Source organism: Vollenhovia emeryi, unplaced genomic scaffold, assembly GCF_000949405.1.
Source record: "Vollenhovia emeryi isolate VEMERY1.0 unplaced genomic scaffold, V.emery_V1.0 DF939129.1, whole genome shotgun sequence".
Taxonomy (NCBI): domain Eukaryota; kingdom Metazoa; phylum Arthropoda; class Insecta; order Hymenoptera; family Formicidae; genus Vollenhovia; species Vollenhovia emeryi.
This window is the reverse complement of record NW_011967237.1, coordinates 720,766-746,137: the sequence shown is the minus strand read 5'-3', so window position 1 is coordinate 746,137 and position 25,372 is coordinate 720,766. Positions and strand designations below refer to the sequence as shown.

Sequence of the window (25,372 nt, the reverse complement as noted above, 5' to 3'; positions counted from 1 at the left end):
TATATGTCTTTGATTAAATTAATATAAAAAAAGCTAGCGTGAAGATTTCTATTGAAATAACTTTTTATATCACATAAACTTATTAAATGTTCTTATGATAAGCTTCGCACAATATTTGTAGGAAATAACTGTGTTTAAGCATCTATATCTCTTCGTCTATATCTTCAGCATATTTAATTTTGTCAACAGGTTCACGGTCAAAATCAAAACGGCGGCGAGTCACCCGACAGTGGTCACAACACATCCTCGTCTCCCGTTGAATCAGCCTCCAGTCCGGCTTGTACCGGCCGTTCCTGCTCCGAATTTGAATATTCAGAGTCCAGCGATCTGGAGGGCTGCGAGCGAATCGAGAGGATCCGCTCGAAGACGGCAATCACGACCAGTCGGATTCCGTCAATGTGCGTGATCACGCCACCCGTATCCGACGACGAGCACGCGAAGGAGACGGACCAGAACGAGAAGAAGACGAACGAACCGACGAGGAGAACCGAACTTCAAGGCGGCGGTTCGGTGTTGATGTCTGCCACCGTCGGCACTTCCAAGATGGAGGTAATCAACGGCCAGGACAAGAATCTGTATGCCACCGTACAGGTGTTGCCGGCGGCCGCCAATAACGACAGAGCGACGGGTCAGTCGTCGTCGTCGTCGATCAAGATCAGTCCGTTGAGTGGAGTTCTCGGCAAGCTTCGTGGCGTGCTTCCGGGTAAGAAGCACGCCACGAAGAATGGCGCCGTGCAGGAGCTGTCGAATGCCGACTCCGGCGACTATGTGACCATAGCCGACGTGAGGAACAACAACGACAAACGCCCCGCGGGTCCGTTTTCATCGTCATCGTCGTCGTCGTCGTCGTCATCAGGCATGACCGCCGTCCGACCGACTACCACCTACGCCAATTCCGACATTTTCAAGAAAGACGCGGAGTACGTAAGTCTGAGCGAGTTGCCGAAGAAACCGGACTCGTCGTTGGAGAGGAAGAGACAGGGTGCTCGAGTCACTCTAGATTCCGAGGGCAAAGTTGTCTACTCGTCCGACAGTCTGAAGAGAAGGAAAGGAGCGCACACGACGTTTAACCCAGGTATTTCGATTATTATTTCAATTATCCAACATTGCTTTTCTGAGGTATCAGCGTGATCTATCAGAATAACGATTGTTCCCACTAAAATCTTAACTTGTTGTTAGCTCAGTTTATAATAATGAAGATTTAACCGATATGATATTAATGATACCAGTATGAGATAAGAAAATAACCGACCCGAGCATTTCATTAAATTATATTAAATTATTAATAGCATCTTTTGTTTCCAACATAAATTTCGAGCACGCAAAAAAGATCCCGATGGAACTAACTCATCGGTTAAGTTCATTATCAAGACAATCTACAACTAATTGCCGAAGTCAGGTTTTCACGCAGCACGTAAAATGTCCAGGTCCTTTCGTGAGGGAAGGCGTATCACCGAGTCCATCGCCGTTGTTTCATCGCGCGATGCCGAACATCCGTGCCGTTACGAAGAGCGTCGACATCGTGGACGCTGCAAACATCAGGACCACACCGCCGACGTCACCTCGGCTGGGCAAGCTAATCATTCGGGCGGCGCGGAGTCCCGATCGCGCGACCAGTCCGGATTACGTGCGCACGCCGGCGACCGTGGTCGGACCCACGAGCCCGACCAGTCCCCACAGACAGGTCCGCGGGGCTTATGTCAACGTGCAAGGCGACGAAGGTAAGACGTCCAGCACTGACGAGCACCGCGATTGCCGCACTGGTAGATTAGAGGCATCACGCACCGCGACCGCTGCGTCACGCTCTATGGACGAGTCTAGGCGGCCCCTCTGCAGTCCGACCCTCGCTCTGGCGCCGAGCAACAAACTCCCGGAGCCGGACAGATCCGCAGACAGAGCCAGGATCTGCCACGGCGGCTCGCAGACAGACAGACAAGTAAAGCGCAAACATGATCGCGACGAGAACCACCCGCCGGAGCTCAACGGCGATGCTGTCGAGACGAACGTTCGCGCGATCGCTCCGTCCAAGGTCAATCATTCCGTCGATCTTAATTCCGCGAACTCGCGACTGGACTTTGAGAAATCGGGTCTGTACCCGAAGATCTTGAGAGCAACCGGTAACACGCCCAAATTAGGTAGGAAATTATTGGTCTCGGATCTTGATACCCCGAGCTTCTGTAGGAAAAAGCCTAATTCCGATAGTCAAAGTGTGAATACGGCGCTTAACGACACCGATAACGACACAACTGGCGATTGTACGGAATTAGATAATCAGACCGCGAAAAACTCCGATTCATCGCGCGGCGACAGTAAGGCAGATCGCAAGGTGAAACGTAGCGAGAGTTATCGCATGGCGAACAGTCCGATCATGTTTATCAAGAAGTTCTCCGCGAGCAACCAAGGGGAGAAGTCGTCCAAGATTTGCAGGACGCCCTCCGAGGAGCTACAGGAGGAGTTGCTGAGGGAGAGAATCAACTATCCCGAGACGGTCTCAAGTCCGGAGCCACGGGTCGGTAACAACGTGACCTTCGACAACAAAGTAACGGTGCCTCTTCAATCGGTGCCAACTAGTCCTAGACCGAGGGCTTCGGACCTAGAACCGGCTAGGGTGCTTAAATATTCCAGCAACGACACAGAAATCTGGTAGAGAGTATCACGTTAGCGATTACAATTCAGCAACTTTTGCGATGCGAAGCTAAAACGAGATCAACGAGTTAACTATTTAAAGTTTCAATTCCCATCTTATCAAAGTCGGCCAGTTCTATATAAAGATTTCAGAACTATGCGCGAGTGCTAAGGTACTTTCGCTATAAAGTGTTCTGCTAACGACATAGAAATCTAACAGAGTACATTGCATGTAGTGTGCAACATTAGTTTTGCAATATTGATATGAAGCGGGAACGATGAGATAATGGTGTGCGACCACAGCAAGCCCTGATATAAGTCGGGTCGCTCTCAGAAAAACAGATGGACGTGGATTTGATGGGAGAATAATTGTCACACACTTGGAGAACATGATAATGTGTGATAATATGTTTAATGGCTGAAGGCACCGAGTACAATTGTACTGGATATGTTTCGGAATTCCCTGGGAATAATTTCTAATCTTCAATTAGGGATTAATAGTAGCTCAATAAATGACTTACAAAAATGTAAATGTAAAATTTTCTCGAGAATTAATTTACAGTTAAATTTTACTTAACATAATTTAATTTTTAAAGAAAGTTAAAGTTAAAAGAGTTATGGTAGAATATAATTATTTTTACAAAGTTTTACTATTTGGAAAAATAATATTTTCTAAGGAGAGAAAAAAATGTTCTACTTTTTAATTTTTTCGTTTAACTTTAATATTCGTGGAACAAAATTCCTCGAAAGAACACTCGGGGGAAATAAACTGCATAAAATAGAACACAATTTAATAAGACCGGAATATAGAAGATCGCAAGCTTTTGTACAGCCAAGCATCGCGATATCTCGAAAATCGGCGTTTTTACTGCCAAAGGTTCGGCGCGATAACTTCGCAAGCGAATGATTTCGATGCGTTGAGACTTTGATACGAATATGTTAAATAATGGTAAGATCATCGCGTAAAATAGATCGGAGGATGAGCAAGAATCAGCAAGGTCTAATCAGATATAACTGGAGCGAGAAGTCGCGGGGGAGATATTGGTGCAGCGAATAGCAGCGCGTTATGCAAAAGAGGGAATGGTCGGATCGAGGTAATGTCACTCTCGCGAATTGACGGGGGCAGGCACCAACGAACGAATCGTCCGACGATGGTCACGAGAGCGAGACCGGCCAATTTTTTTCGTACGCGAACAAAGATACAGATAGAGAAACACGCATACCGGTCACGTTTTCCCTTATCTGACACTCGTGTCCGATCTTTCCAGCTGCGAGTCGGCCGACGATCCCCGCGGTGCGTTTAATACTTACGAGAAGATAAATCTCGAGTTTTATCGTCAAATGACAGTTCTTGCGTGTGGAATATTTCAGAGTTCATTAATTTCATCGATAAGAAGAGAATGCATTTGAAGAAAATGGATTAACGGAACCGACTGGGCAACGACTAATTTTTCCACTTTTTTTTGCTGAATGAAACGCGCGTGCTTCTCTCAAGTTTTTTTTTATTTTTCCCCCATTGATTTTTCTCGACATAACACACAGAAGTCTAAAACTTTATATATTAATAAAATTTTATTAGTCGAGCTTTCCCTTATTCAGACTTGTCACGCACAAAGTTGAATCATTTTCAAATAACCATAGCGTTTTTTTTTTAATTGGAGCAGTAAATCAAAGTCAATTGTATCGGGCTGAGAGTTTTTCACTAATTAAATTTTTGGTCATATAAAATTAATTTTAATCAGATTGAAACAAAATAATTGAAATGAAATAATTTGGCATTAAAATCGCCAAATGTTTGAGACTTTCTTCAATCGGAGGGGGGGGGGTGGAGGGGAGGGAACCGGAAATTATCACATTAGGGTGGCAAGTGGGCAATCTTCCGCTTTAGCAATCCGCTGGAAAACTCCCACGAAGCTCCCAGTTAAAGACTCACTTTGTTAACCCTTATCAGCATCATTAGCTGCTGGCTCAATAAGCAACGCGAATTGCATCAGACGTGATGTTTATCCCGGCACGATAATGGCCGGGGTGTCGATAAACAAAAATCCCCACCGCGAGGATTGAAATGCTTTCGTGCGCGTCCCGGCGCCTTCAGTGCGCTCCGACCCGGTCAAATGGATCGCGAGATCGTTCGTTCTCCGTCCGCGGGATTCTTTTCTCCTTCAGTCCGCTCGGAAATCGCGACTTCGGTCCCGATAAGCGGGATGCGGTGCCGCGGGAAACCAGCTTGTAATTTTGCAAACGCGCGGGGCCGCGTGTGTTTAAATCGCCATCGCGTCTAATCACGGTCCAATCACGTTCCCTCAAGTTCGCCGGTCTCGTGATCGCACAACTGTCTTCTGTGACTGATGTCGTTCCTAAATATTCGATTTGTCGATCGAGAGTTGAAGAGAAAATCGCTTTCGGGCGAAGGCCAATCTCTTCCACTTCCGAAAGAGCCTCGAAAGTCCCGCTAGTTGGGTGACTCGCCGCAGAGCGAAAGTTTTTAGCGTGGCGCGATGATAGAACGTTATCGGTACAAAAACGGGGAGGAAATCTTGTCGCTAGACAGACAGTCGCCGGGGCAATACTACTGATAGGCGGAGCAGCGCGGTCGTAAGTCGATTCACGATCCCCGGCCCGATCAGTCGCCCCGGCAATACTTCAACATGCTGGCGAGACATCTCCTCTTCATCGCGACCAGACGGCCCCGTAAGTTGATTTATCATAAAAATCCTCGCTTTACACTAAAGCTCGGTTTTTCATCTTCCAGCTAACTGTTAACCAGAGGTCAGTCCGACCCTCCATCTTTTTCTACATTACTGTCTAAGAAGAGAATCGACTAACCCTCTGGTTAACTAGAAAATGAAAAACCGAAGCTAAGCCTACAGTCCCGTCTGCATTTTTACACTGTCATTAGTGATTTTTAACTTTTCGTTATATTGATTGAACTGATTGAAAATATGTTATCGTAAGTACAGAGACAAGAAGGGAACAAACATACATATTCGTTACATTCTTATCAGCTCGCGTCAATTTAATTTCGTGCTCCATGCTGCTTACTTTTCGACGATTCTTTCCAACTTCGTTTTGAATTTTTCTTCGGCGGCCGTTACGATTGCTCGTAACTAGAGGATGAAAGTGTTATCGTATGTGTTTGCCCCAATGTCCCAAACTTGATTGTCTCCTTTTATTTCGTTAATCTCGGAACGAAAATATTTGATGTCGGTATATGTAACGCGATATACTCGAAGAAAGTATATTTATACCCATTACGTAAACTGATAATTTTATGGACTTGCAGAAAATATATTTTTCATACACAAATCACTCATCTTACCATGAATTTTATTTTTAAACAACACCGGCGAGTTTCTCTAATTACACCTGGAATATATTTCGTAATTAGCATTATCTAAGATTTCATAATAGAATTGAAATACGCGTGTGCATAAATTTCATGTTACGATAATTATCAACATTTTCGTATCAACGAATAAATTCTGTCGTCCATTATTCCCCCAATTTATTCCGTCTTCTTTTATATTGGAAGAAAATTAAGCTACTTTCATGGCAGAGTAAATCAAGTTTTCCCCTTTCTTCTTTACGCTATCGGTGCATCTTTAATTCCTATTAAAGTATTCCACGAAGTACAAATGAGCAAATGGGACGGTAATTTGTCTGTCAAGTCCATGACTGTATCAGTGACATCACTCGAGAACATTAAGTGTCGGCATTGCGTGAGTAACCGCTCGCCGCGCTTATCGGCGTTGCAAAACTAGCGCACGATTATAAAGAAATTCTACACGGGCGGAGAGAGAGAGAGAGAGAGAGAGAGAGAGAGAGAAAAAAACGAAAGAAAGAGCGAGACGAAGAAATCAGTGGAAAGTGCCAGCAAACACGAAAAAAACGAGCACGAGGGAAAGAGAGATGAAAAGGTCGATCCTCTCCTCCGGTATCTTGCCCTTCGTAACACGGGCCACTTGACGAACGGGTGCACAGCGCGAATTGAGCTTATCTCGAAAGTGGACTCTTATCAAGGCGCGTAAGCATGCACCGGCCCGGTCTCCCGTGAAGCGTGTAAACAATAATATTATCATTGATTGACAACAACGCACAGATACATGCACACGCGCGGGAGTAGATAGGGAAAAGTAGTATGATAATATTCAAGTCCTGGGCGACCTGCGATGCCTCGACGGAGACTTTGGAGCGAGCGATACCGTTGCGTAAAATCGCGGCCGAAATTCGATAAGGGTGGCTGGCTATCGCAGATAATTCATTGTGGTTTCCAAAACAATCGGCGTAAGAGCGAGAAAGAGAACGAGAGATGCGGGCGGAGCACGTGTAAATTTCGCCGTCGAGTTTAACGTCGCAGCGGCGTGCAGATAATTTTTATCTCCTCGCTGAGAAAATTATTTTCAGCCGCATGATACAACACGGAGACGCACGAATGCGAGACGTAGTAAGAACAGATCCGTCCAATTTAGGTGTGCAAAAGAAATCGCGTATAAAGATAGGTATAAATCGTTGCGAGATCGGTTGTAATAAGCCTGTAATCGCGGTTTCTCGCGTTATTTATGTTAAGAGCAAAACGTAATTAGAGATGCGCAAGGTATTAAGCTCAAATATAATTTATGTAATTAGCCGTCTACGCCGTAGTATTGTGTTAATCCCACATCCGCTTGTATAATCGCACACGTATGGCCAGTGACAGAGATGTAATCTGGTTTACATTGCCGTCGATCTTTGACTTTTTGCATGGAACGAGCGCCGAGGCCCGGTTGCACCAACGTCGCTTAACTTTAACCTCAGCCTAATTCACTCTTTGTCCCTTTCCAATGCCCGTTTCTACCAACGCAGTTTAACTTTAATCTCTCGGTTCAACTTACCTTATATCTTTTTCTAGTTTCACGAATTAGAAAAAGATTAGCAAGTAATTTAAGCCGAGATTAAAGTTAATCTGCGTTGGTAGAAACGGGCATAAGGGAAAACAGTTAGAGACGAGGAGTGAATTAAGCTAAAGTTAAAATTCCGGGCCTAAGGCCTGGTTTCACCAACGTCGCTTAACTTTAAGCTTAACTTAATTCCTTCTTCGTCTCTTTCCGACTGTTACTTTAGAGAGAGAAAGAGACAAACACGAATTAAACTAATAGCGAATTCGGTTGGTTGCACTGAGTGCACACTCTAAGCCTTGTTTCCAGTCGATTCTTATATTTAAAGATCATCTTAAATACCTCTTGCATTATTTCTTATCCAGAAAAATGGCCCGTACAACGTTTACGCGGATCATTTTTTGACTAAATACTCTTTGAACATGTCTTTAGAACAAAGTTAAATACAAGAAGTGACAAACAAGCCTTAGTGTGCACTCAGTGCGCACTAGTGCAAGCAACCGAATTCGCTATGTGATTAAAGTTAAGCGACGTTTGGTGAAGCCGGGCCTAAGTCATCTTATCGAAGAATAGCAGCGTAATTTTATACAGCCAGTTCAGATATCGTCAATCCATCATATGTTTATAACAATTACATTTATTACCAGCATACTCTCGAGTGAGTAATTATACCAAATTGTGTTTGTTAGTATCCGTAATTTGCCAGTGTCCGTAATTTCATTAATGTTACTACGTACTTTATGCACGTAAGAATATATTGCTGCGCCGTCAGAGACAATGACGATTTGCGACGAAGTTGACGAGCCTGTTGTCGCTGCAACGCGATTTACGCAATTTCTGTGGCTGTTTCTCGCGGCGCAATATAAATATCGTATGCCGTGAAAATAAAAATCCGTCGAAGGAACAGGAAAAGATTAGTCATAGCCTGTAAATCATCTGCTCATGATAAATGCGTAATTCGTCGCAGCTCGCTCCTTACTTCGCATTTATGAGCGATAAGTCGAGAACGAGGGTAGAAAATAGTGATCCCGATGACGCGCAGGAGTGATTTCTTTCGTGCCGATAGCAATAAGAGAAAAGTGTTTTCCATGCGTACGCGTTTGAACGTGTAGTAACGCGGTTACGATATCGTCCATTTCCCCTTGTATTCCACTCGCGACCGATCGACGAGTAGCGCGTTACACCAAGTTAAGTTATTGACCTCTATTCGCATACCGATGATACGAAAATCATGTTATTGTATTTAAGTTACCTTAACACTTTGCTATATAATTATCTCGCCTATTATTGTATCGGAAATTTCCGTGAGATCTAAATGAAGCTTCCATTAAAATTATTCTTAAACTTTAGATATATATATATATATTTAAATATATATATGTATTATATAATTGTTGTTGTTAATCCAAATCTATATATAAATATTAAGTTTTATCTTGAGATGTAGCGAGATTTATGATAGGGACTTAGGGCCATTTTCACAAAAGACGTCGGTTAACTGCTAACCGAAGGTTAATTGAGTCTCTGTCTCTTCTTCGATAGCAAAATGGAAAAAGATGGGAAGCTGACCGAGCTCTGGTTAACAGTTAGCCGACGTTTGTGAAATTGGCCCTTAGTAGTTTAATGACACACAATTAACCGTCCTTCGGTCGGAAGAGTATTCTTCGCGTCCGATCTTTCATTGACTGATCGTTGTTAAATATTTTACAAGTAAACAGCTGTCATCTCCCATAATCGAGATAACGGCAGTTCGTATATATTCCGGCATGCTTGTGAAACCCTCGTAAATGTGCCTTAACTTGCCGTGTCGCATGTTTGCTCGAGATGCGTGCTCGCCTCTCGTTGTAAGTAGCGTCTATCACTGACTAACAAGGACTAACTGTGGGTGCACAGAAACCCTTAGCTGCAATCATGGGTTTCGAGCAGGGTGACACCGTGTTTGCGTTATGTTTTTTTGCGATCGTAAAATATCTTAAAAATGCACATGTATTTCTTCTTGTAAAAATTTCGTAGTTAAATATCATTTTTTGTCGCGACATTCAACGTACCGAACCAAGGTGAAAACCCAAGTCAACGGCGCACGATGCTATTTTTCCCCCACTGGATTTCTAGCAAGAGACAATAAGGATGCAGAGTTTTAGATCAGTTGACTCAAGGCTACAATCCCGATTGGCTCTGGCAAGCGCAATCCAGTGAGAAATGTAGTACCGCGTGCCGCTGGCTTCAGTCTGATCCACGGTGAGAAATGTTCATCGTTCACCGACATACAATGCAAAGAATTGCATACCGGAGAAAACGAAGCAAATTTCACGGAGGATTAACGTGTCTGAAACGATCCACCCTCCCTTCGCTGATGATATAATGTTGCTCTTGTAATGGGTATATACCGCGCCTGTAATCTACACGATAGTTATCACGTCGACTTCGCAGGCGTTCAAGTCGGCGCGATAACATCGTACGCGTACGCGACTTCGCCGCTCACGGGATAACGCGGGATAATAGCGCACCGGTTATAAAACGAGCCGCTAATTGAAATCGCGGGGGGGGGATGGGGATTCGAGTCGCACTTTGCACTTTCCTCACGGTGTTACCCTGACACAGCAGTGTTGATTAATCAGCTTGCAACTAATATCGCGAAGGACGTACTTACAACCTGGGCAGGGGAGCATGCGCTATCAGCGTGTACTGTATATGTGTATATGTGTAGAGCGTTAAGAAACCTATACCCGCCGTAAGCAACGTTATTATAGACACGTATATATGTACATTTGTCTCTCTTGTAACCCACGCGATGCGCCTTCGCGGCGCATCCCGGCCCTGTACATACAAGATATCGCTATCTCCCACAAAACGATGTCACTTTAATGAGGAATGTATGTAATAGACGTCATCCTTTTTGGAAAGTACCTGCATTTTGTCATTTTTTTTCTCTCTTTTTCTCTTTCTCTCTCTCTCTCTCTTTTCTGTCTGCGGTCTCATCTCATCCATGTACACACATCACATGCACCTCTGAGATTGTAAATATTTTGCACCATCCTGAGTTCCCGCCTGGTTTTTTTTTGTTCTTTTTTTTATTATTTTCCGTTTTATGTGTCTCCATATATGTGCCTACTGTATAGTTTTAGAAAAAAAATGCACCTCACGCGCGTGTGGCACCCCGCACTAGTAACCCACATATCATAGTTCCATGCTCCATGTACCTGGTGAGTACGTTTTTTTAACTTCCTAGGTATCGCGCGTAAGTTTGATGTAGAGACGTGAATTTTTCACGTATAACAGTATAACGATTCTTTAGTAAAATATATTAAGTTGTATTCGCATGGCTATTATTTAATATCAGATATTATGTACATTAACACGTGCTACTTAATGTTATTAACCGATTTGATTTCATTTCGTTGAATACTTAGTTTAATTGTAATTAAAATCTAATTTAACGACTTAAGTAGCTAAATATGACAATTAGCATCAGACTCGTGCGCTATATTGTGATTTTCTCACGTTTTGTTTATCGCATGCTTGTGTTTGTGATGCTTTTGCAATATGATCGCTTTGCTTGAATTAATCGCTCAGTTTTAACAATAATCGTCACGTAAATACTTTTAATATGTAATTTAAATCTCAAACGAAACAATTATAATTGTAAGAAATAATTATATGACAAAATATATCGCAATGATAACATATAGGCATGATTTCAATCTAACAAATCTTCAAGAAGATCATTTTGTGATCTTTGAGAAAAGATTAATCTATTTAAAGACTTTTAGGAGATAATAATTCTTATACTGTACTTTGTCAAGTTAAAAGGAAGATGATCATAAGACAAATACTTATATCCTCACCTGCCATTTGCGAGAAACGTAAAGACATTCTCTTAACTGTTACAGACAATAGTTTACTGACCATACCTGCGGAATCCATACCGCCGCAGGCGATCGTTCAACCGCCGCCCTACATCGCCCCGCCGAAACCTGAGGATCGACAAAAGTCGCATAAGTATCAAGATATCCTAAAGGACACGCAGCCACCGAATGTACGAGCCTATCCCGACAATGAGAAGCAATCGATCGTGCAGGATCGCAAACAGGACATCTACGATCCTCGCCGAAACATTCAGCAATATGACAATCGCAAGAACGTCCTCGAACAGCAGAGGATGTCGAACTATGAGTATCAGCAGCGAGTTTGCAACTACCAAACGGTGCACGCGCACAACGCGAGGAATCAACAACTTTGTTCACCGGCCAGAGATATCAATCAACAGCAATTCTATACCCTGCCGACAAGGAGGCCTCAACGGGAGATCGAACCACCTCGCAGTGTCACGCCGGACATCACCAGGGGTCTGGGACGCGGTTCTCTTAGCAGTATGCACATGCTGGCGAAACAGGGTCAGCAGAGGGTCGTGGAGAACGAGCCGACACGACACATTTCCTACGTGGACGCGGGGAGAAGAAGTTTGGAACAAGGGGAGATGGCAGGTAGATTTGTGCAGAGTCAACCTCAGCCCGTCGTGGATGTTAGAAATAGGTGAGGATTGGAAGAAACGTGTCGGAAGAGAGACGAAAGGATTCTTTCTATCATTTCGTTACTTTTAAATCAATCGCAAGGTTTTCAGCAAACCTATTTTGATTAGAGATTTAAAAAAGTGATATTGATAAAAATAATCATAATAACACAAAAATAGAAACTTCGTCGAGCCAACTATGTAGAGCGCGTCAGTTATTATAATTATCTAGATTTTTGTCTTTCTCACGTGAAAGATCGATTAGAAAATAGTACAAATCATTAACCATCAAGTCTATTGTATCAACTGATGCTAATTGCTGCATACATCTCACTTTCATTGTCTTATGCACAGATTCGCAACGCCTCTAAACCAAGCTGCACTCGGCTATCGATTCTTCGCATCTTCACCCGCCCATGACCCTCTTACGAAGTCTCCTAACGCGGATGTTCTAAGGAATAATCCAATTTCGCCGATCGGCCACGGTGGCTACGGTAACGGCTTCAAATCGTCCACTCCTACCAGCCACCACGGACGATCGGTGCCAACCGTGGCGGAACGTCTAGCCCTGACCACGGCCGCCGGTAATAATTGCTCGTCGCCGATACCAACGAGCAGTTCCTCGGGTAGGAGCACTCCCGTCCAGACTTCTTCCGGTAGGACGACACCGACCAACCTCGTCCTGTCGCCCACCAAGAGCACCATGTCCAATGAAGAGCTATTCGCCGCGATTCACAAATCCAAGAAGAAGCTCAATATCAAGCTCAACGAGACCGACGGCGAGAACTTATCGCCGTACGGATCAATGAACTCCTTGGTGAAAACGCCGGCCGGCACCAGGCACAGCTGGAGCCCGGAGTCTCAGAAAGCTCCTTCGGAGGTAATTGCCGCTATCGAAAATCGTCAATTTGAAGACAATTCGTATCCTCAATTTCCATCGGAGAAATTGTTTTCTCGTCAGTCACCAATTTCTTTAATATCGAAGACCAGGCACATGTTTATTTCAACGCAAACTGAGGTCTCTAATTTTTCCAACATCCCGCAATTTGATTTATGTACACCACCGTTTATTTCTCCCGTTAATTCGCCCGATCCATTCCAGATACCGACTACGGTGCAATCGCCTACGTCACGAATGGATTTCAAACGTTTGCTCCTTCAACAGAGTGTGAAGGCCAATCCCATGCGGCTGTCGGCGGCGGAACAGCTGAAACTGTCGCGCCAGCAGTGCCAGCAACAGCAACAGCAATCGTCTCCGAACGCTCACCAGAGTCCATTGGCCAAAGTCTTGAGTCCACGCTCGGTCTGGAGGTTTCAGACCCCCAGGACCGACGTCCTTTCGTCCACCATAATCGAGGACACCGCGGCGGAGGAGAAGGCGATGAAGCCCTCGCCGGAAAACACGTCTCCGATTTCAAGACTGAATTCTAGGCGGCAGCTGGATCTTTGTATCGACCTACCGAGTCACCTGCGCGTCACCGATTACAAGGACAAAGTCACGAGTCTCGATAGACTAACAGCGAACAAGACGGCTATGAACGAGCTTAATCTCGATACCGCGATCAAATCGTTCAATCAAAATAACCATATCCGAGAATCAATCACGAGCACATTCGATGATCCTGTGATGCGAGCCGCACCCCCCGCGAAAATCGCCAACACCGGCCAGGATACCTCGTCCCTGTTGCCTCGAAACGATATCGCCGGCACGGCGATACGATGTTCGAAGGACATGCTCCAGTCTAAGAGTCATGACCCCGTGAGCGCTCTCGAGTCGAGGAGAATCAGCAACCAACTGGCGAGAGCCCAGTTCCTGGCCAGCACACCCCCGAACACAAATCCGTCGCAGAGCCTCTACTTCAGCAAGAGATTCCGAGCGCGATCGGAATCCCCGCGGCACGCGGTGACGCAAAACGTCGCACCGCGCAGCCCGAGTGCTCCTACGCTCGAAACCGCTCTGTGATCCGCGAACACGTGCGAATATCGACAATGATGACAAACGCCTTGCGCAAGACTAGCTCTTCATTATTGCGCATAACATGTGTATTTGCTCTACCTAACGAGCTGAAGTAGACCCAAGTTTATACACTGTATGCGAGAGCTTGTTGATTTAAAAACCAACATTTTTGAACGTGTATTACGACATCGCGACATGTACATAGACCGAGCACTACTGCAATTGTGATAGTAATGCTCCATCTCTGAATTTTTTGCATACATTTTTTTTTTTAAGTAAACTGACAACTATTTTCCATGACGATATCTAGTGCATTAATGAAGAGTTAACGGCAAGGACATCTGAATCTATTCGGGAATTCCGGCGCAACGTATTTATTAATCGTGACCCACCTGAATCGGATTTTTCGTCCTAATTACGGCAGCTCACATCTGTGCTAAGAGACAATAATTCGTGATATGGTAATAATGCGGAAATTAGTATTACCCAGTATTGCGAGGCTTCTTGCATAAGCTAGGAGAACGTTCGGCGCGGAAACGTCGTAATTATTACGTCACACTCTGACGATCGTATGTAAAATTGATTTTACGGCACGTAACGTTACCTTACGTAACTCAAATCTCGTATAATCCAATCAAATAATAAGCAATAGATAGGATATTCTCGACGCGAATAATCTCAATCGAGTGCCTATTTGATATAATCGTTTTATAAAGAAGCATTTTACGTGTGTATGATACTGTAAATTTAATAAAGACGCAATACGCCGTAGATATCAAATATATCGATACGCGTTGACACAATGTGCTCGACATTTTCTCATTCTCTGTGCTAAGCGAGCCTCTTTTTTTTTTCTTTACGAGGCGAACGATTTGATCTTTGCACGATCTCAAAATGCTCACGATCGAACAAGAACTGGGATAAAATGAGTACTAGCTCGGTGTATGAGCACGGGAAATGCGGATGCACTGTATCCCTCGCGGCAGCAATGCACAAGGCTTCTCGCTCGCGAAAGGGTCTATCCGCGACACGAGAGAACTCAGCGACGAAGCTCTTTCGTAGCTCCAGTAAGAATTTTATCGTTACCTACATTCAAATCGAAATATTACGCAGTATTTTATAACCACTTGGGCTATACAATATTAATTTATTCACGGGAGGAACATATTGGTAGCCGAGAGCCGCAATGGAAATTGAGCACGATGAACCATAAATCGCTCATCGCGGTGGAAATTGTGAGCTGAGCGTGGAATTATTACTTCAAGAATTTTCGAGGTTGCTAGGGAGCAAACACTTTAAATAATAAGTGAACTTTTTGTATGAATAACGCAAATAACAACGCTTTTATTTGCGTTACTTGATATAAACGGGATGAATCAGAGAGGTTGGACCAATCTTTCAACATAAGAAATAGATTATCAATCACAATTGTAGCCAACCAAAAAAAAACTGAAAAATCTCGTTATGGATATCTCAAATAATATAATTAAATATTACATGATTGAGACATATATAACGAAATGTTTTTATTTTTTCCGAGTTGGCTACAATTGCGGTCAGTAATCCATCTTCTATGGTAAAAGGTTGGTCCAGCCACACTCCGATTCACTCTTATATTCAAAAGACTTTGAACTTCGCTGAAGAATAGATTCTGGTTTCGCAGAGCGATTTATCGTTCACCGCGCCAGGCTCGTTGTCGCGCAATCGGCGGACTCGGGCGGCCGTTTGCCGACGACTTGCCAAATCGCGAGTTTAATCGTTAAGGTTTATTAATTTATTTGTCGACTTGGACGACGGCAGAGCCCGACGCCCGCCCTTAAGGGTTCGCCTCGGCGAAGGTTGTACATAATGCGCGAGCGGCGTAGTCGCATTAAGTCTCGATTTTTAAGTCTCGCTTGCTAGTCTAGTCGGGGTAGAATTTAGTACGTATATACACGTCGCGTTTTGGAGATCTTTCTGGGCGGAAAAGTGCCGTTAATCGCGTGCGTAATCAAATCACGTTTGATCGATTTTATACGATTATCGAATGATGAAAATAGAGAGAATATACAAATATATATATATATATATGTATACACATGTATACACGCGAGGAAAATGATGATATGTATAGCGTAATACAACAAAGTTGCCTTAATTAAATTATTTCGAATTACAACCGATCGTTTCGGCGACGCGATTCGCCGATTAATTGCGATCGCGCAATGGACGGGAGTAATTTTGCACATGTAACCCGCTAGGCGTTAAGCTGGAAACGTGTTTTGTACTTTGCTCAGAAATAAACAGAAATATTTCGTGAGCCGACGAGTCTCCCTCTTTCCTACGTGCTCCCTAATTCACGTTTGTCGCATCTTTAACGCATCTCGACTGCCAAACCGATCTCGGCGTTGAACTTAATGAATGCAATATATTGTTTCAATATCTCTTATTGCCTTTTTAAATGCTTGGATATTTTAAAATTTGTATTGTTTGTTTAACGTCACGAATATTTAGTCAAATTACTCACAATTAGGTAAATAAAACCGTCACCTCACAAGTAGATGATGGGATCTTTGCGGAAATTTACGCGTCTTAACACATTCGTCATTGTTGAATGAGTGTAAGTATTCTCATTCACACCGAACCGCGCACACGGCGTCTGTGCCATGGTGGATAGAGATCCTCTAATCAGAGTCTAATTTACAATCTCGATCTCGGGACAAAATCAATGTTATTTTCAGAATTTATCAATAATATCTCATTAACTAATGTTCCGAGAAAAGCGAATCTTATCTCATTAGAAGCGCAGGAGTCTTAGCTTTCCACCACGACCATATCGATTCGCGATTTCAACGTAAGACAGAAACCGCAGACGGCGCGTATACGCGTCGTCTCGCGAGAATATATGTGTAAAGCAAAATAACCCACCCGAATTTTGACAAATAAAAAGAAATCAAATCATTTCATCCATCAGAATGGCCAATATTGACCACTTACGTCGTCATATCCAGTCTTCTATCGTTGGGCCAGATTGGACATACCTTTTGTTGCTCCTGGCCGTACAGTCTGGTCATTTTGACCAGAGATCAGAAAGGAAGAAAACTCCTTCCATAGTCGATTTATTATCGCACCGACAGATATTTCGTACGGTTCGAACTATATGCGAGCGTCGATCGTATCGAAATGCACGACCACGAGAAGTTAAAGAAGAAAGTTAATTAAAAAAATTCTGTATAAAATTAATCAAATGTACTTTTACTTCCGTTATTTATTCGAGAATAGATGTATATAGAAAAAACTATTTACTTCGCGTTGTATTTATTATTACGTTAATTACATTTCGCGATAAATTAAAATGTATAATATGGATGAAGCTAAACAATTAATAATTTCTTGAAAATTATTTTAAAAACTACTCGCGAAGACCGACCGCGAAAATACGAAGAGGCGTCTAACTACGCATGTATTCATGCGAGACGCATCTTGAAAATGTATCGTAAAATACACATGCAGAATAAATGACGTGAGACCCAGAGAAAGGAAACTTTCCGCACGATAGATAGGCGGACAATTGAATATTCCAGTTAGTCGACAATCTTAAATAATGTGTGAAAGTATAAAGTTTCAGCGTTCTCGACAAAATATCAGAGTCTCACGACATATTATTCTACTTCATATATAAATTTGTTAATAAAAAATGGATAGACTACAAGAAATCTCGGCTCGACGAAAACATAATATTCGTCATATTTTGCGTGAAAATATGCGATGTGCTGCAATGGGCACCCAAACCTCTACAGTGCAATATTTTTAAATAAATAAACGTGAAATGATTTTGTAAATCTATCCACTTTCAGGCAACGGATCTAAGAGATATAATCTACGATCTACGAACTACAGTCTACGATCGTCTACGAGATAATTTAGATTCGTTGCCTTAATAAAAAATGCTCTAACTCACCGGTCTGATGCGCAGCAGCGGAGTTTGTACGTTGGTTCTGTAACAAATATAAAATTCGTATTAACGCACTGTTCACACAAGAAAACTTAACATTACAAAATATAATTCGTACGCATATCGAACTTTTTTGGTTGGATGTTTAAATGATTGTTGCGCGAAAGATTTTCCGCGAAAGACCTTCGCGAGAATGAACTTTTGTGAAATTTTAAATTATCTTAAATTATGGAGTTGTACAATAAACCGACGCAACAATAAACCGGGGAAAAGATTACACAAAATGAGAAATAACATTTACCTTAAAGTTGCTCCGCTGGCGCCCGATGCCTTTTCCGGGCCTCCTCCTCCACTCGGACTGCCCTCAGGTACACTCGCGAAAGCACAAAGATCGTTCGCGCGAGTTTACACTCCCGGTTACAAAGCCCGCGTGAAAGCATGTACTTCGTTCCGTCAAGTTCGCCTCCACTTCGAGTCGACGACCCAGTGAGAAATGATCCGTCGATCGACGTCAATTCGACGGCGTCGATGTCGATTCGGCGTCGTTTCGACGTCGATCGACGAATCATTTCTCACCGGGCGAGTATTACACAAATCTCCGAAGTGCGGCCATCGACAGGAACGGACGTTTCACGAGTACTTGTTCACGTGGGCTTTTGAAAAGTCTTCAGCTCGATTAATTAAACGGCACTCCCGAACGCGACGCGACACGACGAACCGCCGCGCGCGTTTGCGATTCGTTTAAATATGGGCGACTTCTCCTTCAAGTCTGCGTTCAGAAAGCGTCACCCGAGCGTCCCAGCGTGTCGTTTCTGTTCCTACACTAGTGAACTAGTGCAATAAATTGGAGTAAGACAAGCATATTTTTTCTCATTCTAGCTTACTGCACTAGTTCACCAGTGCAAGAACAGAAAACAAACCCCTTGTTTAAGGGGTTTGTTAAACGACACGCTGAGACGCTCGGGTGACGTTTCTGAACGCAGCCCAAATTAACGTTCGTCTCGACAAATCACCGCGACAATTGCTACTGGATTACTTACGAGAGCCAATCGTAAAACTCTGCGTCCTTATTGGTTCTCGCAGGCAATCCAGTGGGGAAAAATCGTATCGTGTGCCGTTGGCTTCAAATGCGATTGATATAAAATGTTAAGAACTCGCGTGCGAGACGATCGCGTTACGAGGAGCGACGCGAAGACACACCCGCCTCGCTCGACTGATCCGCGCCGAATAATGCGGCTCAATAGACTTGTTTTCGACCGAGGTATTTACGGCGCTACGTCATTTCTTGGAACCGCCGCTCGGCGACCGAGTTGTTTACCGCGCTACCTCATCCCACCGCTCGGTCTACGGCGCCCGGTGAAACAAAGTCACGCAGTACTGTTTTTTTTCTCGATACGCGTTCGCGAAAGGTACGGTAAGAAACTGCGATCGCTTTCTGCAAATGTTCAGTAATCGGTAATTGTCGCGTGATCGCGGAATCCTCGCGATTTACCATCGACGCTCGGTTAACCGGCGAGACCAAGTATTTCGCGCGATTCACGCATGAGATCTGTAGATCCACGAATCAAAGCGCTAGCTGACTTGAAATCATTTCTTCGCTGCGATAATTGTGGACGATAATTAATTGCTTCTTTAACCCTTACGGAAAACCACCGAAATAATTATTAGAAAATTACAGTAATTTCTGATAGTTCAATTACTGATATACAGTAATTTTCTAGTAATTATTTCGTTACTTTTTCGTAAGGGAATCGGTACTCGTATTCGGACACATCTCATACCACGGTGTGAATATACAAGGTGAAACATTGCGTATGTAACCAATTTTTGGGGCAAATTACTGATTGGTCAATTCGGTAGTTTGGGCCGATTCTGATTGACACTGCGCATCCACCAAGTTGCTTCACCTTGTATATCTTTACGCCATGTCTCGTACCGTCGCATTGAATCTCTCGTCGCCTCGAGTATAATTTGTTGGCTGTTTCTAGATGGAAAGCGCGAAATAATACACGAAATATGGAATCGAGTGCTTTAACTAGCATTTATCGGTACGGAATCGTACAAATGCTGGTCAGAATGCAGAACTTTGAGTCGAATATCATCGCGATACGTTTAGGTGGAAAATTAAATATCAATTAATCTTATCAGTGCTTAATTACATAATTGTAATATTTACTCGTCGACAGTTTAACGTCTATACGTCGATTTTTTGTTGAGTAAAATTCATACCGTCGGATAAATTTACAAGAAACACCGGAGTGCAAATAGCAAACTTCGTGCGATCGTATATTTTTTGTGTTTTCTTAATTTCCTTCCGCGTGTAATTAATGCTGAGGTGTTGTACAAAGTGCCACGAAATGTTGTGAATCATTCCACGGGGTTTGGTCACTCGTGTCGCGAGATTTGGTCAACCATGCCACGAAACGTAAGTACACATTTCATATGAGATTGATTGCAAGAAATTCAATATGAACGAGTCCTTTTCATATTTGGTAGAAAATTCATTCATTACATATGAATAGGCGCGAATTAAATCGTATGTCGTAAGTTTGTCAGCAAGTTCCAAAGGAAACGAAATTTAATGAATTTCTGATTACTTTTGGTATTTTATTGACGAGTATCGAATTTAATTATAATTGAATTCGATTGTGATTAGAGGGTCCGTAGTCCGCACGGCTGAGGCGTAAATTCTTTCCAACACAGAATCTTGAAGAAAATCTTGCGAATCACGCGAGTCTAAAAAATATTAGTATTTTCTGTAGACAGCAAAGTCGCAAGCAAAAAGTCGTTATTGTAAGATTGATGAATACTACAGTGAGACATAAACATAGCCAATAAAATAGCAAAGTATATTATTTTGATTAATACAGTATTTAAATAAAAAATATATTAATATATTTTATTTAAATACTAAATATTGAATACATTAAATAAAGAAATATTGATGAAGTACTGGATATATAAAAGCCACCGAAAAACGTACATCGACGTCTTGTGCAGTGACCGGGAAATCGTAGTTCAAGTAGTCCGACAATCGGATTTAATTTTCAAATCGCAATTAACACAGAACACAGGAGTTACCTTCATCAGATTTTATTTTTCTTTATTTCTCTCTAAGTAACGCTGCTTAATACCAAGCTTGAAACTCGCAACTCTAATCGTATGAAGTACATAAAGAATTGTGACGTTTTAATCAACGAAATTATCGTGTCTGTCTTTCTTCCCGATACTATTTCTTATCAAAGGCGCAGTAACAGCGTAGCAAAAAAAAGATTACGCTTCGAAGATCATCGGATGAAAATTTCCATCCAGATCCCGATCTTACGATATACATTACATTATTTACAAATTAAATAATTAAGACAATGCATATATTAGTACTTTTAAGAAAAAATATACGTTACAATATTTTCATATGTACTTTCAGTATACACATTTTGATGTTTTAGAAATATATACAGCCGTAAAAGAATGTAATTTCATTCTTACGTACATATAAAACTTTTCCTCAGGCCAAAAAATTTTAGCTACGCCCTCGTACAAAACCGTGTCGCTTATTACGTGCTGTCTTGGGTATATCCACAATTTCTAACTTCCCTCGTAACACAAAAAGTAACTTTTTTCTGAAATACATTAAATATATTGCACGAAACGATGATAGGAAATATGCTTTTGGATTAAAAAAAAACTAACTATGCTCCTGCATCGAAACATACCGTTTATCCCTCTTTTGGGTACATATTCTTTTAGTAGAATTTCTGACTAAAACACACGAAATAAATTCTTTCTCTGCGGCATGTTAATACATTGCTCAAAATGATAGAGTACATTTGTAGACATGAATTCTACTTAAACTAAATGTCGAGAATAAAAAACTGAAACACTACAAGTATATTTACATAACTAAAAAATTAAATTAATGGGGCGTCTACAATCAGATTTTTAAGACGCAAGATTTAAGAAAGTGACCTATCACAATCGGATGTGAGAATGATCGACTGCGGTAATTTTCTTAAATTTTACGTTTTAAAGATTTCATTGTAGACGCCGCGTATCATAAAGCTAAATATCATCAGCTAAACACGACAATAAACTTCCACAAGGTTTACTACTTCGTGTATGTTAAAAAATGGGCATCGTTCTAAAAAGTTATTTTTCTATCATTTTGAGCAAGATATGTAACGAACAAATATAACTATATCGATACACTGCCAATAATGTCAGCGATATACTTCTACTTTTATAAAACATTTATGCATTTTTTTTTCCTTTCTTCTTCATGAAATTACATGTACATAAATACTATGAAAACGACATATCTCAGATATCATTTTTACATCGCGCTACATAATTTCCTTTACTTGATCGAGTTCTGCGACCCGATCACGGGAAAGATTTGCGTGATTTTGCCAATCCCCTTAGTACGTCCCTCCCTGAACAGCAGTCGCATCCCGACGTGGAGATACTCCGGATGACTGACGAATCTAAATAACACAGAAGCGGTGTCGTTCGTCTGCAGCCCCCTGTCGTTCGCATCCATTATTCCCTCAATGACGCAAGTCTGCCTCACGTTACCCACGTGTACCGTCGTTTGAAATCCAGGAAATATCGCGGTGGCGTGATAGACTATCAGCACAGTAGCCTGAAACACGGTATTTAAACTTTTAACACTTTTGCAGAAATGCTGTGTAACTCGAGCGTCTTGAATATTTCAATTGACAATAAATCTGAACACAACCTGCATTTTAAGAATACCAAAAACATCAACAAGAAAAGTTTATTATAATAAACTTAAATATTATAATAGATTTTTGAATTTATAAAAATAGGAATTTGTATCGCCGTTCATTAATAGCGGAAATATTAGGAATTATAATGCAGTATACGAATCAAAGTTTCTCCACACACACCTGAAAGAAGAGTGTTGCGTGCGGTCGATCACGTAGTGAGACCAAAACCATCCCCGGGCGAAGATGTGGCAAGGGAGGGCTACGGTTCGTTGGTGGTGCCAGAGTCAGACTGGCGCTTTGTGACGCTCTAACTAAACAACACGGGGCTTTATTACGATGTAGACTAACTACTTTCACTGGGCTAAATTCTCCGTCGGGCAAGGGTCCTACTAATAAACGAGTTCCCGGTGCGATCGCCCCTTTAACAAGTAATCCTCCTAGAACTGGTTGTGTCAAACCTGCTACCCTATAGAAAGTAAACGAAGAGTCACTTCTTTTCATCTTTATGAAACGTTTGCGAAGGTTATTTTCTGCGAGATACCACAGGCATAAAAATTACAGTTATTCATGAAATATTAAAAAATAATAGAGAGACCGATCACACATACCTAAACGTTTCGTCAATTTGAAATAGACAGGATTCCGGATCCGAATCGATCGAGTTCGTCTCGTAAGGTGACAAATTTTTGATAAACATAGTTAATTCCTCCAGACCCTCGCCGGTAACGCAGCTGACGCTAAATACTGGTATCACGTTGGACGTGTAGTCCCACGATGGTATGTCATTATTGCTAAACAGTATTAGTTGCTTAGAATAGCCCTGCGTCATCATAGCGTTCTCGAGTTGCGCTAGAGTCTCCGACATATCACAAAATCCCAAGTCAATCTTGTTCACGACAATAAAGAATGGAAGTTTTAACGCTAAACAGAGAGCCATGTGTTCCTGCGACGCTTCGTTCAGGGGCGGCGCTACCACTAGCATCACATGATGTGGCGAATATCCTGAGAAAATAGAAAATTATTTTCAAATCATTATTTTTCTAACAACCCCTCATGCAAATTCCCAGAGATGACTATTCGTTACAGAGTGCTGTGATTAAAATCGGAAATTTGAAAGTATACCCGTCAGTCCAAGTACCGTCGTCCTCAAGTACTTCCGGTGTCCAGCCAAGTCGATAAATGTGACGACTTTCGACGCGTGTTCGCATATCTCCTCGGCCGTCGCCATCTCGGCATAGTTCAAGACGTGACCCACGCTATCAAATCCGATAATCTCGTGCGATATCGAGGACGTACGACCGGTCTTTATCTCGTGCAGGTGACGCAACATGTTGAGCCTCGCTCTACCTCTACCATTGTCCAACTCACCCTGCGTCAGTACCCCTACACACACATAGTTTCGCTTATAATCCTCGCGTTCGCGGTTACAATCTCGATGCATTCACACAAGGTAGATCGCGAATAGCAGAGCGTAGCGTAGACTGTCGGTGCCATTTTCTCTACCTTAAATATCCTCTGCTAATCCTCTCACCTAAGAGAGTCGACTTTCCAGCATCCTGCGCACCGGTGACCGCCAGTCTCAGATCTACGATACTGTCCTGATCCTCTCTGTCATCCTTTCGCAACTTTTTCACCAGCACCTCAGCGACTTTCTTTTCCTCCTTCTTATTATTATTATTATTTTGCGACGCCAAGGTCTTACTTGCAGAACTCGTGGCTATTCGTTCGCGTAATACTCTTATAGTAGCGCCCAGTCTGGAAGCCATGTCCTTCAACGTCTTTAGGGACGCTTTCATTTCCTCTTTCGTTAAACCCGCCAGCCTTCCGTTGTCCTCCACTCCTACATGTGCGATAAATGTGTATTGAGAGACGAGCAAAAGGAAGGAAAAATTACAACTTGTCACAACTATTTATACCGATTTGATAAATCGCCTCTCCATGTCCCTCTCTTAGCCTCCATTTCATCTGGGTGACGAGATGCTCGAAACGTTGACTAGATGGGTTTATCAATTTTAATTTGTACTCTATGTTTCCTTGCTCTGGTTCCGGTGGAAGTCGGTCCTCTTGATCCTCATCGGCACTAGAAGTATCACAATCCGACAATCCGTTTCCCTCATTCTCAAAGTCGTTCCACTGCCTCTTCCTCAAGTCCTTGTCGCTTTGTGGATCAAAAAGTTGTAGAAACGACTCCATATCTGCAATTGTCAATCGTACATAGTAAACAATAGATTTTTACTCATCATTTTTACAAGCTGCAAAAATTCTAACAAAATTAACAAACAAAAATACGGGTAATTCTACAGAATAGGACCTTTTCCGAATTTTTATATTTTCTTGCGGTTTTCTTGGTAAAAACCTTTGTTGTGACTCCGACAGTGATAATCAATCGGGGATGTACACGCACCGGCATAAATGCTGTCCTTATCCTTGTGAGGTGCACGCACACAACTAGAGTCCCTGTAGTTGTGTGCGTGCACCTCACAAGGATAGGGACAGCATTTATGCCGGTGCGTGTACATGCTTGGAGACAGTATGTTCCACCCCCCCCCCCATGGGGGGGCTCCACCTCGTTAAAATATAACCCTACCCAAACTATATCCGAGGTGTGGGGCGGATCTTACTTCACGTGGAAAGTCGCAAACCCATGTGGAACAGTACAACAAAGCATGCACTTCCACCGTTGTACTGTTCCACATGGGTTTGCGACTTTCCACGTGAAGCAAGATCCGCCCCACACCTCGG

At 42.6% G+C, this 25,372-nt stretch overlaps 3 protein-coding genes across 5 annotated transcripts in view; 2 read left to right on the top strand and 1 right to left on the bottom strand.

Moving 5' to 3' along the window:
• The window catches only part of LOC105568395, an 89,449-nt gene extending 73,184 nt beyond the window's left edge, over positions 1–16,265 (top strand). Inside the window, exons 7-11 of one of the 2 annotated variants that reach the window (XM_012024043.1) lie at positions 190–1,075; positions 1,428–1,721; positions 11,390–12,032; positions 12,364–12,889; positions 13,175–16,265. In XM_012024043.1, the coding sequence (XP_011879433.1) occupies positions 190–1,075; positions 1,428–1,721; positions 11,390–12,032; positions 12,364–12,889; positions 13,175–13,972 (3,147 nt within the window). In that variant the 3' untranslated portion in view covers positions 13,973–16,265. Of the gene's footprint in view, positions 1–189; positions 1,076–1,427; positions 1,722–11,389; positions 12,033–12,363; positions 12,890–13,111 lie in introns of both variants that reach the window. The other variant, XM_012024042.1, reaches the window with a different exon arrangement.
• Positions 16,266–20,208: 3,943 nt separating this feature from the next.
• LOC105568394 (DNA replication complex GINS protein PSF1-like) overlaps positions 20,209–25,372 on the top strand; it is a 17,097-nt gene continuing 11,933 nt past the window's right edge. The window contains exon 1 of the mRNA XM_012024039.1: positions 20,209–20,325. The gene's annotated coding sequence lies outside the window, so the exon portion shown is untranslated. The remainder of the gene's footprint in view (positions 20,326–25,372) is intronic.
• Positions 20,978–25,372, bottom strand: part of LOC105568392 (GTP-binding protein 2) — a 6,621-nt gene continuing 2,226 nt past the window's right edge. For both annotated transcript variants that reach the window (XM_012024033.1, XM_012024032.1), the window contains 6 exons: positions 24,547–24,825; positions 24,162–24,470; positions 23,753–24,013; positions 23,239–23,632; positions 22,811–23,096; positions 20,978–22,542 (listed from right to left, as the gene is read on the bottom strand). In XM_012024033.1, the coding sequence (XP_011879423.1) occupies positions 22,258–22,542; positions 22,811–23,096; positions 23,239–23,632; positions 23,753–24,013; positions 24,162–24,470; positions 24,547–24,823 (1,812 nt within the window). In that variant the 5' untranslated portion in view covers positions 24,824–24,825 and the 3' untranslated portion in view covers positions 20,978–22,257. The remainder of the gene's footprint in view (positions 22,543–22,810; positions 23,097–23,238; positions 23,633–23,752; positions 24,014–24,161; positions 24,471–24,546; positions 24,826–25,372) is intronic.